Genomic DNA, 18,188 nt, shown 5'->3' on the forward strand with positions numbered 1-18,188 from the left:
AATAAAATTTAGGGGTGGCCTGGAACTCCATGCCCAACCCTTATACACATGTCGGACTTACTATTGTTTAATTTATTTGAACTGTGTGTGAAATATGATAATCAGAATCGATGAATTCGGCAAAAAACGTATCAACCAAAAGAATATACAAACAAAAAAACATAGTTGATAAACCGAATCATTATTTTGTCTGAATTCAGCTTTTACATAACATTGGTGATTCCGCCAAGCTTGTTTTCCTTATCTGTATTTTATTGCGGCTCTCAATCTTGGAGACGTCGGTTGTGTTTGGAGTTGAGATGTTATGTGACTCTTTAAGTTCCCTTCAAGAACTTAGCTAAGCAATCTTAAGTAATAATTGTCGTCTGCAATCTAGCCGTAACGAGAGGAATTTGTGGGAAGTGAAACCAGTGTTAAAAGCAATTAGCGTGCTTATTCCAATTAAGTTTTATGGGAGGTGTAAAAGTACTATTGACATAGTGTTACATAATAACACTATTTTGATAATCCTGGAGAATTACGTTTTTTATATATTAGTAACTGTAACTGATAGGTAGTCCACTCACAACGTGGGTGTATATCTTGGAGCGCCGCTTATTCTGCCATGCGTGGCATATGCTACTTTAGGCACATGACTACTCTTCGCGCCAGTTGTTGTACAGTTCTGCCAAATTTTGTGTGTCGCATGATGTCTATAATTTTAAATTATGAGCTATCCCTCACTGCGATCTTTGCTTGAATAACTTTGAAATTGGGTGCAAATGTTTTATTTTTATAGCTTTTGTTATTTGTTTTCAGCTTTCAAATTCATATTTCTTAATTTTACCTTTCAGTGTTCGTGTTGATACCAGAAATAATTCCAATGTATCATATACGCGTATTAAGTTTATTATAAATAGTTTTAAGAAGCTGTAGAAAGGCTCAAGATAAGTTTTTATATTAGTTTTATTATATTTCTTTCCAACTCGTATATGATTTGTAACGCCGAGTTTTGCTAATATTTATATAATCCAGCAAAAAGTGTTATATTTTATTATATTAGAAACCTTTTGTGGCGTTCACTTTTTGTCCATATTGGGCAGGTATATCATACACGCAGACGACGTTTTGGTAAATATTTACCAAATCATATTATTGAGTTAGGAATAAAGTGAATACACAATTCGATGCCTTTTTTTATGCTGATTACGAATATAATAATCATTTCTATCGGAAATGAATTGCAGTCCCCTCCCTAACCTAACCCCCGCCCCCATATGTGCAAATATATATCCTAAATTGACATATAGATATAGGGGGGGGGGGGCTAAATTTGCGATAGAAATGATTGTTATATTCGTAATCAGCATAAAAAAAGGCATCGAATGGTATATTCACTTTATTTGAAACTCAATAATATGATTTGGTAAATATCTACCGTCGTTTTGCCCGCTGACGATGGTCAGCAGCCAGCCAAAATTATCAACTATTATGGGTGTTCAATCCTTGACAATGGAGGCATCCGAAGTAAGGTTTTGCCTTATTTTTTTCTGCCGTTATTTATGTTGTAGATTACCCCAAGCGATAATTCTGATGAGAAAATAACTTGTAATCCACCGTGTGGATTTGGGGACTCGGAAGTTTAAATGTTATTTTTGTAATTACAATCAGCGTAGCATCCCGATTACTTTAAATTGTTAATAAAAAATACTTAATGGGTATATTTTTTCAATTAAACAATCTGTTTATATATCTTAGTTTTTGTTTAATTCAACAGGAGATGAAGTAATAAATAAAATCAGTGATAAAACAGGGATTAGGTTTTAGAGAGTGAATCAATATTTGGGATTCATTAAGACCACTTCAATTCTGCTTAAATTCCCATTTCGGGTTATAGACAAAACAATGTCGTCTCAAAGTGGTAGTTCCTCTGAAATAGCAACCATCCTTCTAAATTTTAGATTCACCGCACATCTTTAAGCACGTTCTTTGTCTCCTTGATTTTGTTTCCGCTTTGATTGGCTTTCCAAGAAATGCTGAATATTGGAAGAAAGATTATTCTTGAAATTTAAAGAAAGATTGCAGATTCAGGCTATTTTTGTTTTTAGTCCCTTTCGAAAATGTAGTTTGGAATACATTAATGCTGTTCCTCCGAGGGATTAGGACGTTTTTCCCAGGGAGGTGTTTGATACTCTATAAAATTATGTTGTGTGCTAGAGTTCCCGTATTGGTACTTGCGTAATGTTTAAAAGGCAAAATCCTTTTTTCCGCCTTTTTTGCATGTAGGCTACAGTGACAACTCTTGCCAGCAGAGAGACAGCATATACTCATCTCATCAATGCTACTCTCTACTAGTCAAAATCTACGCATTGATCAAATAAAAAAAAGAAGGTGTTTTCAACTGAAAGTAAGGAGCGGCTTTAAAACTTACCGCGAACAAAGTTTATTCTATACCTGAAGGAGCTAACCAATCCTCAACCCTCGTTCTTTACGATCGAGTCTTAATTTTCTGTTTTATTTTTTTTAAATACTTCTCATTCAAATTCAATGGCCCTTTTGTTTCAGAGTTGTTATAAAAAATTGGGACAAAAAGTCAAAATTTGACATAAATAGTGAGGGATGAAGAATTTGCAGCCCCCCTCATATACGGAATAATTTTTGTTCGTTTTAAGTTTTATTGTTGTCCTTTAATGTCAGTTAAAAATATTTTTTTACAATTTAATTTCTGACCGTTCTTCTAATTTTGACAGGAAATCCACCTCCCTGCTTATGAAATTCCTCCTGAAAAATTACTCCAGGAAACTTCCTCCTCATGGAAAATCCTCTCCGTGGACCCCCCCCCCCCCCAATGGAAATTCTACCGAAAAGATTCTGTATATTTCCCAATAACAAATACTATAGGCTATGTAAACAATGGACAAACTGCCCAACTCATAACCCTTTCCCCAGAGGCATAGTTATTGAACCTTTCAACTATGCTGCGAAACAAATGGCTACCTCAAAATTTTTACCGGACGTCTTCGGGGAAGCAAAGGGGCGTTGGATGGGGGCTACTTGCCGTCCAATCTTTTTGGTAATTTAAAAAGGGCACTAGAACTTTTAATCTCCATTCGAAAAAGCGTTCTCCCAATCTTCTAGGGCCATTGGTTTGATACGATCACCTCTGAAATAAAACAAGCAAATGAATACGCATTCCTGATCTTTCTTCTGGTGAAAAACGCAAAACTTTACATTTTTGTAGATATGAGATTAAAACCTCTACAGTAGGGTTTTTTCATATGCTGAATCTTATTTTGTGATTTTCATTAACATCACTTGTATTTTGGGTGTGTTTTCCTTTTTTTTGAAAATCGGGCAAATTTCCTCAGGCTCGTAATTTTTGATGGGTAATATTAAACTTAATTTTTTTTTATGTGTTTGGAATCAGCATAAAAAGGCAATTCTTTTGATGGATTAATTGTTATCAATTTTCTTTTTTAGAGTTTTGGTTACTATATAGCCGAGTCATTTCTTTTTTTGCGGTTCATTAGCACGGACTATTTGATTCTGCAAAGAATTTTCAACAAAATAAGATTAAGAGAAATGAGACGTGACTAAAATTCACAACTTCTTAAACAGTTTCGAATTTTCTGTTCTGCTATGTTTTTTCTATAGTCCTACGTTGGAATTTAACGCGCTTTACTTAGCCTTTCCTAGTACAAAACCAGAATATACTTTCTAATATTTATTTTACCTTTTTGTTGCCATTACAGAGCCTTATTTCTGTTTCAGACGGGCGACAGGGGATATCTTGAAGGATTAGCTTCCCATTACGCTGACGATTTGAAGACATTTTACAATGATGTCCTCAATGTCCTCGAAGAGATAAGGATAGAAGAGTGGAAAAATATGTCTCCTAGAATGATGCTTCATGATGGAATTAACTCTGGTAAGATAATTTAGACAATCTTCTACCGTGCTTTAGAACTGTATAAATGTATACATAGCTTATCCGTCGCGCGTTGTTACGATTTCAAAATAAAGAAAATTCAAGGGAAATCACCCCGAAAAATTCCCCACCGGAAAATTTCAACCCCCCCCCCGGAAGACACACCCTCTGAGGAAAATATGAACAATATGAACTATCAAGTATCTGTGTTCAGTGGTCTCTAATATCAATCAGCGTAAAAATTATCAAGAGGGCCATGGGGAAGATTATACCTAAAACCAAGAATGTACTCAACAACTTCAAAAAGTTTCTTGGCGATTGGATGAACAGTTTAGTAATGCATACAGGAGACGCACACAGACATAAATTTGATTTAATCTTTATAGATATCTTCCATCAATTATGTGTCTCAAAAAACTAGGAAAAATCTTGAATTAAACTAAATGAAAAAGACCTCCATAGTTTTCAGTTTTCGGTGGCAATGGACGCCAAATTAAAAGAAGGAACTGTGTTCAGCAGTATTAACTCAAAAATGTAGGGGGGGGGATGTATTTTGAAAATCTAGGGCGAACAATTTGTTTCGATATTTTCGATGAGTATCTCCTTACCTGATCTGCAGATTCTCCTTAACTAAAAGAATATTTATAAAAAAAAAGGTTAATAAGTGTGTGAATTTAATTTAACTTATTATTATTAATATTATTTTGTTTATTTTTTAATGAGCAAGGGGTGGTTCGGAGGTTTGGATGGTTGGAGTGGCAGGGAGTAACGGGTGAATGGGAGTGGCAGGGAGGAATGGGCGGATGGGGTGGTAGGGAGGAATGGGTGGATGGGGTGGTAGGGTGAATGGAGATGGTAGGGAGGGACGGGTGGATGGGAGCTTCTGTGGTAGGGAGGTCGGGAGGTAGATGTTAATTTGGAATTGATAATGTGAAGGAGTTTGGTTTGCTCCCCCCCCCATTTTTAGTTAATTTAGTTGTTGTTTGTTCGTGTGTTTTTTAAATGGCTAGCCGTTTTAATCCACACCAGCAAAAACTTAGGCTTTTTCATTAGTGCAGTAGTTGTAAATTGTGAAGTGTTATAATCGTGTTAATTAATAAAGTAAAGTAAAAATGTATACCCGGAAAAGGCGTTTTCCAACAGAAGTACAAAAAGAGATATTTTACAAAATCTAGGGGAAGAAATGCCCCCCCCCCATTGAGGCTCAAGAACGCGGGCAAAGAAGCTAAGCTAAAATGTATGGCGCCAAACAGTTCAGAAGATGTAGCTTTGCTTTGAAGCTGTAGTTGCCTTTTGAATCTGCAGATTCTCCTTAACTAATAAAAATAAAACTTTTTATATTGCCGGCGATAGAAACATGTTTTATCTCTATATTAAAAATACAACAATGAATGAATAGCCTCTGATATCATTATAGTAAATATTAATTTTTTTACTTGATGGTAAAACTTTGTTTAACTTTTTGTTTTGCTTATTTGTTCTCACTGTTCAGTATCGCAACATTGACCAAAATATAATACTGCCTTAAAATTTTCATAATTTTGAAACAACCAAAGAAGAAATCTTGGAAAATCGCAGAGTCGGTTTTAGGGGTGACAGAAGTGCAGTTACCCCAGGCGCAGAAATTTTAGATGTGCAAAATTTCAAATAAATCATTTAGAGGTTATAATTATTTTGTAATTTTTGAATTTGTTATTATTAAAATAAAGTAGAGGGCGCAGTTGGCAGTAAGTATAAGCAAATTGAATCTAAAGTTTTCATTTCACCATTCCTTGAAAATAAAATTAAGTAGACCAAATTAATTAATTTTTTTGTGATTTTTTTTTTCAAATTTTGTTAATTAATTAGAAATCTTTGTTAAAATTTGACCTGAAAGATTCTGAGGGACAGGGAAGGGGTTGATAAAGATTTTGCCCCGGGCGCAATAGAAACCAGAGCCGCCACTGGAAAATTGTGGTTTTCAGGTATGAATAAACCCAAGATGGGCCCAGGGGGCAAAATTATTTTTATTTTACTGTCCTTGGTACTTTAATAACTACATAAGTCTTCATTCTACATTCATTAAAACAAGTTCCGTCCGTTAATGCAATAATGCACTTGAACGGGGCCAAGTTAATTGACACGTCAACAATTCATCAATCAGTAAGATGATCACTGATAATGTTGTGTTTTTCTAATTTGTTAATGGTTTGTCGCTGGCTTGTGCCACGCATAAGGTGTGATTATACGGAATTGACTTCCACATCAGCTGTTTTCAATGGCTGGATTTGGACTTAAGGTGTATCTAAAAATTAAACGACATTTCATTTGACTTATTTATGTTCGATTAGAATTTCAAAAATTATTTCATTTCCGAATGGGATTGGGGGAGCGATTCTATTCTGGTGAAATGGTTTGTACCACATTTGGCAATTAAAGGCTAAGTGTATGGACATTTCATTTAGTTTTAATATTTTTTACGGTAGCATGGGATGCAAGCTCTTCAGCTCTCTCTGGTGCTATGATCTGACCGGATGGATGAGTACCCAGTCACTCAGTTCTGTCGAAATTTCAAACCACTCTTTTTACCTGCCGTCTTCGCCTTTGGTGTAAAAAACAACGAAATCTTCCAATTTTCAAGCCACTCTTTTTCTTTTGCTTCATCTGTCCGTTTGACTAAGGGAGGAGGTCAGGTAGTCGTTTTTGCCCAAGTTAATCCACAGGAAGATATAGAACAATTCCCCCCATATGTAGTTAATATATTGAATCTCATCAGTTGATAGCGAATTCGGCCCATCTGGGTTTATGATAGTCATGTTCTCGTAAGAAATCCTCTGTTATGTCATCAATTTTAGTTTTGAGCTATTAACATTCCCGTTTTTCTCTAGAATTTTCCCTATTTCTATATAAAAAAAAATAAAAAAATATGTATCTGTACTCAAATGGACTTTTTAAGAATGACATTTTAGTTTTTTTTTTCGCTGTTTTTGCTTGACATGACCTCTGCCCCTTTGTAGATTTTTTCTTGCTTTAAGATGTCACTCTCTGAGCACAGTTGGAAATTTGACCCAGACATTGTTAAATGTCATATTTTGCCTACCATCCTACACCAGCCTATTGTCAAATGTCCTCGTTTTTGCCCAAGTAGCAAGTCTTTTTTCTCAAAATAAATTTTTTATTGGTCTTCGCGAGCTGGTTTACTGTCTTATTAGTGAATGCTCACGATTCCTATTATTTGGGAAAGGCTTGAGGATTGACTCATTTGATTAAAGAGAACAAAAAAAAATTTGTCAATTTTCTGACAACTTTAATACAGAAAATCGGAGAGGTTGACGCTGCTACTAATACTGTTAATGCAACTAGTCCCTCACTGATGACAGTTCTTTTGCCAATTCCTCAATGAAGCAAAAATCTATCTAACACCTTCATGCCCATCGTCTCTCAAAGTAATATTAATCTATACCACTACTACTACTACTTACAACTCACCGCAGCACCAAGCCGCCTGAGGCCAACAGAGCTACGCACGCTGCTCCTCTATCCCAATTTATTCAAAGCCTCCCTTTTTGCACCATCCCAGGAAGTTCCTATTTCCTTTAAATCTTTCTTTATGACGTCCTCCCACCCAAGACGAGGACGACCTGCGGTTCGTTTAGATCTATACGGCCGGTCAAAAAGAACAATCCTTGGAAATCTGTCATCTTTCATCCGTACAAGGTGCCCTAGCCATCTCAATCTTTCTTTCATTATAGCCCTAGAAAGCGGGATTTAACCACATTTTTCGCACAGCCTACCGTTTGAAATACGGTCAGTCAGCCGGATACCCAGAACAATCCGTATGCAATTTCTCTGGAAAAGATCTAGCTAATCTTCATCCACTAACTCCCCCTTCCCTACTTTGGCTGTTGGTCTTTTTTCCTCTAAAGGGTGGATTAAGGAGTAAATTCTTGAGTAAATCTAGTCTTGGTTGATCTGAATTCCGGTGTGCGCTAAGGAATGTCCCAACTATTCAAAAAGTATTGTTTAAGACTTTCTTAAAATTGTTATCTGATACCTTCTCTTGTGGTCATTCCATTGCTCTCTTTACGTTTCTAGTTTTGTCATGCATAAATTAATCACCATGTTTACATGAGAACTGATGATATTCTGTCCCAACTAGGGCCCAAGTTTCTTTTCGGCAATTTTCGCTATTTAGCAACTTTCATCCACATACTCCAACCACTGTCTTTTGTTTAATCCATTCCACTAATTAATTTTTTTAAGTGTTCTTTCGGAAGTAAAGAGTGAAGTTTAAACTTAAAACAGGCAACATTATTGGTTCGGAGATTATGCAAGATTTGCCTACAAAGCGTGCTCAAATAAACTGTGGGCTATCGCTTTACTGAAAACTGACCATACTTGAGTTTTATAGAAAATTAAAATTGTATTCTAAAGTTTGTCGATATCACAATTGGTGAAAGAATGTCGAGAGACTTATAAGTTAGTCTTTCATTTCCTGCAGTCTCAGCAGGATGATGAGAGGAATGATCAACTGACCAAAAAGGCCGTTTTTGCACGCTACTACTACTACTACCGCTACTACTTCTGCTACTACAACTACTATTTCTGTAGCTACTACTACTAAGGCTGAGGATATTGAGGGGAAAATTCGGGGAAACGTTGAGGAGAAAATTGAACTAAATCAAAAAAGTTTATGTGCATACAGATTATCAAAAGGGTGCATCAGCAATATCTTAGGAACGGCTTACCATATCAAGCTGAATCTTCCTGGGCATCTTAAGGGGGGTGTTCAATTGACCGAAAGGCAATATGTACATACTACTTCTGTAACCAATACTAATGCTGCTGCTGCTACTACTACTACTCCAAATACAACACTACTACTACTACTAACACAAATACAACACTACTACTGCTACTACAAATACAACACTACTGCTACTACTACCAATACAAAATTACTACTACTACTATGATACTAGTACTCGGAAAAGTTGAACTAAGTCAAAACACACCATGTGCAAGCAGCTTGTCAAAAGGGCGTACCTCAGGAATGGCTTAGGGTATTAAGGTGGAACATTCAGGAAATGCTTAAGGGGAAGATCAATTGACCAAAAGACAGTGTGTGCACGATACTACAAATACTGCTACTACTGCTGCTACTGCTACTACTACTCCAACTACTGCTTCTGCTGCTGCTACTACTAACGCTAAGAGTATTAAGGTGAAAATTTCAGGAAATATTGAGGGGTAAGTTGAACTAAATTAAAACCCACTATGGGCATGTAGGTTATTAAAAGGACATCAACAACATCATAGCTACTGCTTATTGTATTAAGTTGAAACTTCCAGGGCTTGATGAGGGGTATGTTCAACTGACCAAAAAACAATATGTACATACTATTACTGCTACTGCCACAAGTGCCACTACCGTTAGTACTACTACTAATCCTACCACTATTATTACTACTAGTACTCCTACTAAAATATCAGGAAACATTGAGGGGGAATTGGAAAACAATCAAAACACGCTGTATGCATGCACGTTGTCAAAATGGCGTATCAGTAACATCTTAGGAACGACTTGAAGTATGAAGTTGAAGCTTGCAGAATTTGTTGTGGGGCATGTTGAAGTAACAAAAAGGTTTGCATGCTCCTAATACTAGTTCTACTACTACTACTATTACTGCTACCCCTACTACTATTATTACTACTTCTACTACTACTAATATTGCTACCAAATCTAAGGGTATTAAGGGCAAAATTTCAGAGAGTGTTGAGACACTGTTGAACCAAATCAAAATACGCGATATGCATGTAGGTTGTCAAAAGGACATATCAGCAAGGGCCCAGGAACTATTTACGGAAATCAGTTGTTTCTTTCAGCTTGTGTTGAGGGGGATGTTGAAAAAACACTAGGTGTTATGTGCATACTGCTGCTAATGCTACTACTTCTACTACAGCTATTGCTGACTACTGAAGCTGAGTATATTAAGATGAAGCTTTCAGGGAATGTTCAGGGTGACGTTGAACTAAGACCAAAAAACGCTATGAGCATGCAGATTGTCAAATGGGTATAGCAGAAATATCTCATATATCTCTTAGATTATTAAGTTAAAACTTTAAGCTTATGTTGAGGTGGATTTTGAACTAACCAAAAGGCACTATGTGCATACTACTACTACAATTACTGCAAATAGGAGCAGTAATTGGGGGAGTAATTGGGGGAGCGTTTTGGGGGAGCTTCAACTAAATCAAAACAAACTATATGCATTCAGGTTGTCAAAATGGCATAGAAACAATATCTTAGGAACGGCTTAGAGTATTAAGTTAAAAATTTCAGGGCATGCTGAGAGGGGTGTTGAACTAACCAAAAGGCACTATATGCATTTTTTCAATATTGCTACTATTACGACTGCCAAGACTACTACTTCTAATGAGGCTAAGGCTATTACGGTGAAAGTTTCAGGGAATATTTAGGCGGATATTGAACTAAATCAAAACACTTTGTGTGCATTCTCTTTCCCAAAATGATGTTTGAGCAATTTCTCAGGAACAGCTTAGAGTATTAAGTTGAAACTTTCAGGGCTTGTTGAGAGGAATATTGAACTAACCAAAAGGCACTCTGCGAATACCGCTAATACCACTACCTCCGCTGCTACTTCTGCTATTATTACTACGACTACTACTACTGAAGCTAAGGGTAGGAAGTTGAAACTTTCAGGGAATGTCTAGGAGGATGTTGAACTAAATCAAACCACTCTGTGCATGCTGGTTATCAAAAGGGCGCTTCAGCAATACCCCAGTAATGGTTTAGGGTATCAAGTTGAATATCTCAGGGCATGATAAGGGGGATGTTGAACGAGGTAAAATCCAAAATAAGTATACTACTACTACGACCGGTAGCGCTACTACAGCTACTACTACATCTGCAACTACTACTATTACTACGACTACTACTAGTACTAATGAAGCTAAGGGTGTTATGCTGGAACTTTCAGGAGACGTTGAAGAATATAGTGAACTAAATTGAAACACGCTGTATGGATCCAGGCTATTAAAGGGCGTAACAGCTCTATCTCAGGAATAGCTTAGGGTATTAGGTTGAAACTTTCAGGGGATGTTGAGGGGTATGTTGAACTAATAAAAATGCACAATGTGCATTTTACAAGTAGTAGTACTACTACTACTGTTAGTACTAATATTACTAAGGCTAAAGGTATTGATGCGGAACTTTCAGGGCTGTTGAGGAGGACGTTCGGCTAATTCAGTGCATATTATGTGCATGCAGGTTATGAACAGGATGTTTCATAAAGAAAGAAAACGATCAAAAAAGGACGTTTCAGTAATATCTCAGAAACGGCTTAAAGTAACAAGGTGATACTATCAGGGCATGAGGAAGGTATTGTGCCGAAAAAAGCACAATATAAGTACCATTTCTGCTTACTACTAATACTACTACTGCTATCATTGATATTGTTCCTATTGCTAATGCTACGTGTCCTACTACTTACACTTTCAGAGGACGGTGAGGGCGGTGTTGAGCTGAATCAAAACGCACTATGTACATGTGGTTTATCAAACGGATGTATTAGCAATTTCTCAGTAAGGGCTTAGTGTATTAAGCTGAAACTTCCAGGCCTACCAATATATCTCCTGACCCCGACCTCAACGAAAGATACGAAGCTGAGTTGGACGACTTCTTAGATAGTTGTCCCCGGAGTGATTATCTTGTAACGGAGGGAGCTGTATGCAAGGCCATCTCTCATCTAAAACCTAAACAATCTTTTGGGATTGACGGGATCAGTGCACTCCATCTAAAAAGTGGTGGGCCTGCTCTCATTAGTCATGTAACCCTCCTGATGCAGATTATCCTCATTCAGGGTATTGTCCCAACCACTTTCTCAATTGGAGATATTACGCCAGTTCCTTAAAAAAGGAAAAGTTACCATGCAATGCTCCTCTTTCCGTCCAATCACGGTTGCTACCTCTCTCTGCAAGTTATTTGAACTTTTATTCGCAGATGAGTTTGAAAAACTGTGTTGCAGTCCACCAAGACAATTCGGTTTCCAACGCGGCATTGGTTGTGCGGAAGCGCTCCATGTCGTTGCATATGCACTCCTGGATCCACACAAATCAGGAGAAAGTCTAGCGATTGGGAGCTTAGACCTGCAGAGAGCCTTTGATTCATTGATTCATGCGCTTATGTTGCTAAACTCAGCTAAAAGAGGATTGAATTCAAATATCATCCGGGCTTTCCGTGATCTTTATTCTCGCCTTCGCGTGCGACTCAAGCTCCCTCCCGATAAAGGCCTTCCGCCAGCCCCACGGTCAGCTTTGATACCAGTCCGTAAAGGTGCCCGTCAGGGAGCAGTTTTATCCCCCCAATTTCTTCAACAACTACATTATTGAACCTCAAGACAGGTGTCCTTCATCATGCATTCTCAGTTCCATTGACATCTCCCTAGTATGCTATACTGATGACACGCTGAATCTCAGCCGGACGCTTAATCGCCTTTCAGAAATATTCTCATGTCTGCAGTCCAATTACGAGAAAGTCGGTCTGAGATTAAACTCCCAAAAGTCGGAAGTCTTACTTTAAAATTGGAAGAAAGACCCTCCTACTTATATCACACTAGGGGATTGCTCAGTAAAACCAGTTGATAAAATAATACATCTGGGACTGCCAATAGGTTCCTCATTGCAGCATACCCGCTCCCTCCTGATCTCACATCTTGAACGGCGAATTTCCAGCTCCTATGCTTTGATCGTTAAATCCACTCTTAGATTTAACCGTCCACTATTGGCAAGTATTTACAACGCTACCGCTCTGCCACATATATTATATGTGACCCCTTTCTGGAATTTATTGGCAAACCGTGAAAAGTCTAAAATCCGCTCTTTATTTTTCCGTTTTGCAAAGTACCTACTAAAAGTGTCACTTTGGACAAACAATAGTTTTCTGATTCGGTGCTACAACCTAGCGGACCCAAATCTAGCTGTTGAGACACTTATTAGCCGACAAAAAACAAAACCAGCAATTCTAAAGCACGAGTGGGCAAGTTTGCTTGTTTAATTTTCCCTCTTGTTTCCCTTTTTTATTTCTTTTATTTTTTATTTATTTTTTTATCCTTCCAAAAGTTGTTGTCTTTGTTGCTTTTTTCGAAGAAGTTGTTGTTTCTGTTGTAATCTTTGAGTATGTTATCTTTCTGTTTCCACTTTTCGTACTATTTTGTATACTATTTAAGAAGTTTTGCTTTTGTTGTTATTATTTTTTTTTCTTTAGTATATTATCTTTTTGTTTCCTCTTTTCGCATTTTTGTATACTCTGTCATTGTACATTTATTGCATACGACGGGTTTTCAATATATATTATATTATTACTATCTCTTTCTGCTACTTTTAGTACTACTACTGCTACTATTGAACTAAATCAAATGGCTTGAGTCATCCAGACTGTCAAGATATTCATGCGGAATATCTTAGTAGAAGAATGGGGCATAAAGTAGAAACTTTTAAGAAAACTTTATGTCGCTTTAAAACTAAATCAAAAGGCACTATGTGTATATTGGTTGTCAATAAGTCGTCTCAGCAATATCTTAAGAACTTAGAGTAATTACTTAGAACTTAGACTTAGAGTAATAAAATGAAACTTTCAGGGCTACTATTATTACTACTTCTGCTCTTACAATTGAACGAAATCAAAAAGATAGCATAGATACAATGTTTTAGGAATTAAGTTTAGGGTAGCCTACCCGTATTAAATTTCAGGTTTAAGAGAAACATGAGGAGGTGTAAAACTAAATCAAAGAAAACTGTGTGTGTCCAGATTTTCAAAAGGGTGTATATTATTGAGAATTGTCGAAAAATTTTGTTCGACATAAAAATAGTAAGCCAAAATTTGGATTCCTATAGAAAAAGAAACTGAAAAGATTTCAGGTATTCTTTGCTTTACCAATGAAAAATACTATATCAGTAAAAACGAACAGAATTTAATTAAAAAAAATAGAGAGAGAGAGAGCAGGGTTGCCAACCCCCGACGTCTGAAAAGATTGCGGGCCAAGGCTTAAAAAGAGTGATTTTTGCTCAAAAAGAGTGCAAGTAAAGCAATTTGTGCGCGTATCCCCTTTGAGGTAAAAAAGAGTCCCTTTCACACGACAAGTGTGCAAGTTGGCATGTTTCTAGGGTTAATTGCACTTCTGACAAAGTTGCTAAATAGTAACGTTTCAAGCGAATTAAAACCGACACCTATAAAGAGTGTTTTTCACACTTCCACATCCCGTATGAGGTGAAAAAGAGTGCATTTCACACGAAAAGTGTGCAGGTTGGCAACCATGAGAGAGAGAAGGAGAGTGAGTGAAAAGTAAAACGAGGTGCAATAAAACCAAAATCAATAATATTTACAGATAGAAACAACAGACTTCCGACTGATCAGCGAAAAAGGAAGATTGCATAATATAAATAAACAATATTGAAAATATTCGTAGTATTATCCTTTCCCTTTTTTTTGTTTTCATTTATTAGAATAACAATTTGTTTCACTGTGATATGATGGTGTGATCATATCACACCATCACGTAGAATGAGAAAACAAAGTAACAACAATTAATAATGGAAAACTTCCCAAAGGCTGAACTGGCCTTTTAGTAAACATGGTCGGTTTTTCATTGTTCCTAAATTGGGACGAATTTTAGTGATTTGCATAAGATATGTAAATATGAAAAGTGGTACAAATTGGACTGAAATTCAGTGACTTTCATTATCGCAGAAGGTAGGTTTTGTAGAGCGGATAATATTCTATATTCCCAGTTTATATTTTACTTTTTCTTTCGTCGGATAATGTAATATCAAACTGTCCATGATACTGATTGGTCGGTTAATATTTAAAAGCAAATAAAAAATGAATCTTTAGAACAAGATATAGCAACATTATATATTGTTTGAAAACAATACATATAAAGATCTTTTATGCTGATTCCAAATATGTAAAATTCATTATAAGCTACCTCCCAAAAGTTATTAAGATAAGTAAATCTATAAAATATTTAAAATAAGGGAGGGGTCATACATAAAAATTGGTGACACCGTGATGAACATTACACCATTACGTTATCAGATCTGAAAACCTGAGAGTGAAGATTTCCCTAGAAAAATATAAATTTTGGATTTGTTTTCATCTATTTTTTTTTTTTTTTTTTTTTTTTTTTTTTTTTTTTTTTTGCATGGGCAGTTGCATTGAGCCTGTGATTACCGAGTATTGGAATAAGACTCGTTTGAAAGAAAATTCAAAGCTCTAACGCCTTTTTAAGTAATAAAAGAGATATCGTCCCAGCACTCGGGAAGAGAATTGTTTCCGCAATTTTGTGCTGTAAAATAACAGTGTTGGGACGGATTTAGATGCTATAGCCTAATATGAACATTATGAAATAGCCAATCAGTATAGTACCATTGTTAAGCTCTTTAGATAACCTTCCAGTTTAAAAGCCCCTACTGCTGCGGGGTGGAACATACGCCCCAAATCTTTTAGGGGAGTTGACTTCTAACTTTCCTTCATTCAAAGGGATATATTTGAACTGAGCATGCAGTAAGGGTGATAAGGGGAGGGCAGCTCTCCTTATTGCGAAACCATTTCGATTGTAAAATGGAAGATTATATTCATATGTGTAGCCAGCCTGATTGGAGGTGAGAAAGGTGGAGACAATTAACAATGATACAAATTTTACTAATGCTCCCCTCTTCCTTATGCAAGAATTGAAATTTATGACCGAAAAATCATTTTTGGGGTTTTAGACTTCCTCTCCCCTCATTACCTGGAGAAAAGCTGCTAAAGGGGTGCCCTATTTTTAGCAATGATTATAAATAGTTTTAGAAAATGGTGTTAAATTACACCATTCAAACGGTGTAATTTAACATTCATGTCAGTTTTAAGTATAAACAAAATTTTGGCTCATTAAGTTACTGTCCCCCATTTTGTGCTTTGGAGCATAATATCTTGGCTTTAACTGGGCCAAAATATCAACCGACCAGAATGAATTAGTAATTCAAGCATTTTTATTCGGCTCTAAGCGTTTACCCCCCTCCTCTTGCGGCCCAAAAAATACCCCCCCCCCCCGCGGAAAACACCCCCCCCCCCCCGTGGAAAATAGGGTTTTTTAAATTTGAGAATTTTACTTGATTTGTCCTTTTTTTTTGTTTAGTTGTGAAGTGCTAAGGAAAGTGAAAAAGAGGAATTTACACACCATAGCCTAAGTGTCTTAAAATTTTAAAAAAACGGCACATCCATTTTTGTTGAAAAGATTTCCGTATGAACTTTGCATATTTGGCAGTAGCGGACGACAAACTAAAAAAAAAAAAAAAAAAAAATTTATGTAAAAAATCATCAAAATTAAGCTAAAAACATGTGACATCAAAAAGTTTAAGAAGGTTTAGCTTTCCTTTGAAAGCATAGTTAGCTTTGGGAACTAACAAATTCTTGTTGTTTAAATTTTTACGGATGAAAATATTGTCAAATTCTATGAGTTAGTTTTTTCTCCACGAAAAATTTTCCCAGCAGAAAATCCCACTGCAAATATTTCCGCCCCCCCCCATCTAAAAAAATCGTATATATCCCGTATAAATGCTAATCTTGAACAATCGATAAATTGTGTAGCTTACGGCCTTATCCTCAGGGACTATGGGGGTCATGTTATCCCCAAAGGCATAGTTATTAGACATTTCAACTGCGCTGAATCAAGTGGCTAGCTAAAAATTTCGGTCGGATGTCTTTGGAGGAAAAGAGGTGTGGTAGATATCGCCTCTAATATATAGAATTATTTACGCTCGCTTTATGTTTAAAATTTTATTTCAACTTGACTATCCGTGTGATTTGTTTGTATCAAACAGTTCCTGGTAACTAACTGTAAGTAAGGAGCGACCCGGCTCAATAGTAACCGAAACTCTAAAAAACGGGATTTTGATACCAATAAATACATCAAAAGAATCAGATTTTTATTCTGATTTCAAATATGAAAGTTTCATTCATCAAGTTTAGTCGTACCCATCAAAAGTTACACGTCTGAGAAAATCTGCCTGACTTTCGAAAAAAGCGGAAAACATCCCCTTAAATTCATTGAACCTCGATAAAAATCACACCATCAGATTCAGCATATCAGAAAATTCTACTGTAGATGTTTCAAGCTCCTATCAGCAAATATGTGGAATTTTGTATTTTTTTTGCCAGAAGAAAGATCGCGGATGCGTGTTTATTTTTTCTTATTATTTTTTTTTCCCAGGGGTGATTGTATCGACCCAATGGTCCTAGGATATCGCGGGAGGGCTCATTCGAACGGACATTAAAAGTTCTAGTGTCCTTTTTAAGTGACCCCAAAAAATGGAGGGCAACTAGGCCCCCTCCCACGCTCATTTTTTCCCAAAGTCAATCGAATAAAATTTGGAGGTAGCCATTTTGTTCAGCATGGTCGAAAAATATAATAACTGTTTCTTTGGGGATGACTGAATCCCCCATAGTCCCCGGGGGAAGGGCTGCAATCTAAGAACTTTGCCCAATGTTACTTATGGTATTGGTTATTGGGAGGCATACAGACATTTTCAAAGGGGACTTTTGCTGGTAAAGGGGGGGGGGTCGGGGGTTACGTAGGAGGATCTTTCCATGGAGGACGTTTTCAGGGGGGAATGGATATTGCTATAAGGGGGCGCTGGATTTCCCTGCATTATTTAAAAAAAACGATCAGAAAGTAAAAAAAACAAACAAAAAAAAAACAAGTTTTTCAACTAAAAGTAAGGATTAACATCAAAAATTAAAACGAACAGAAATTATTACGTATATGATTGGGTTCGCCCCCTAGTCAATACCTCCTTCTTTACGCTAAAGTTTTTCTTAATACTTTCATAAGAGGTATCTATTCTAATTAACGGCCTTTGTGATTAAGGGGTAATTGTTAAAGATTTGGAACAAAATTCGAACTCTAGCATGAAGAGCGAGGTATTGACAAGGGGGCGAACCCCCTAATATACGTAATAAAAATATATTAATATAGAAGTTCGTTACGTAATTTAATTCGTAAGTTACGTATATTTATTACTAATAAGTACGTTCGTAAATAAAATCAAACAACTTCCGAGAAAGCCATTTAACCAAAAAAAATTAAAATCAATATGAAAATTTGGTTTTTATTATTTGTGTACGGTGAGCCAAAATCAAAACCTGCATTAATTCAAAAACGTTCAGAAATTAAATAAATAAAAACATTTTTTTTAACTGAAAGTAAGGAGCGACATTAAAACTTAAATTGAACAGAAATTA

At 36.4% G+C, this 18,188-nt stretch overlaps 1 protein-coding gene across 1 annotated transcript in view; it reads left to right on the plus strand.

The window, feature by feature from the left end:
- The window catches only part of LOC148954991 (uncharacterized), a 117,583-nt gene that overhangs the window by 56,033 nt on the left and 43,362 nt on the right, over positions 1-18,188 (plus strand). Inside the window, exon 3 of the mRNA XM_089105928.1 lies at positions 3,751-3,907. Within this exon, the coding sequence (XP_088962054.1) occupies positions 3,751-3,907 (157 nt within the window). The remainder of the gene's footprint in view (positions 1-3,750; positions 3,908-18,188) is intronic.

Source organism: Artemia sp. Qi Xiang Cuo, chromosome 2 (assembly GCF_049724085.1).
Source record: "Artemia sp. Qi Xiang Cuo chromosome 2, ASM4972408v1, whole genome shotgun sequence".
In the NCBI taxonomy this organism is placed as follows: Eukaryota; Metazoa; Arthropoda; class Branchiopoda; order Anostraca; family Artemiidae; genus Artemia; species Artemia sp. Qi Xiang Cuo.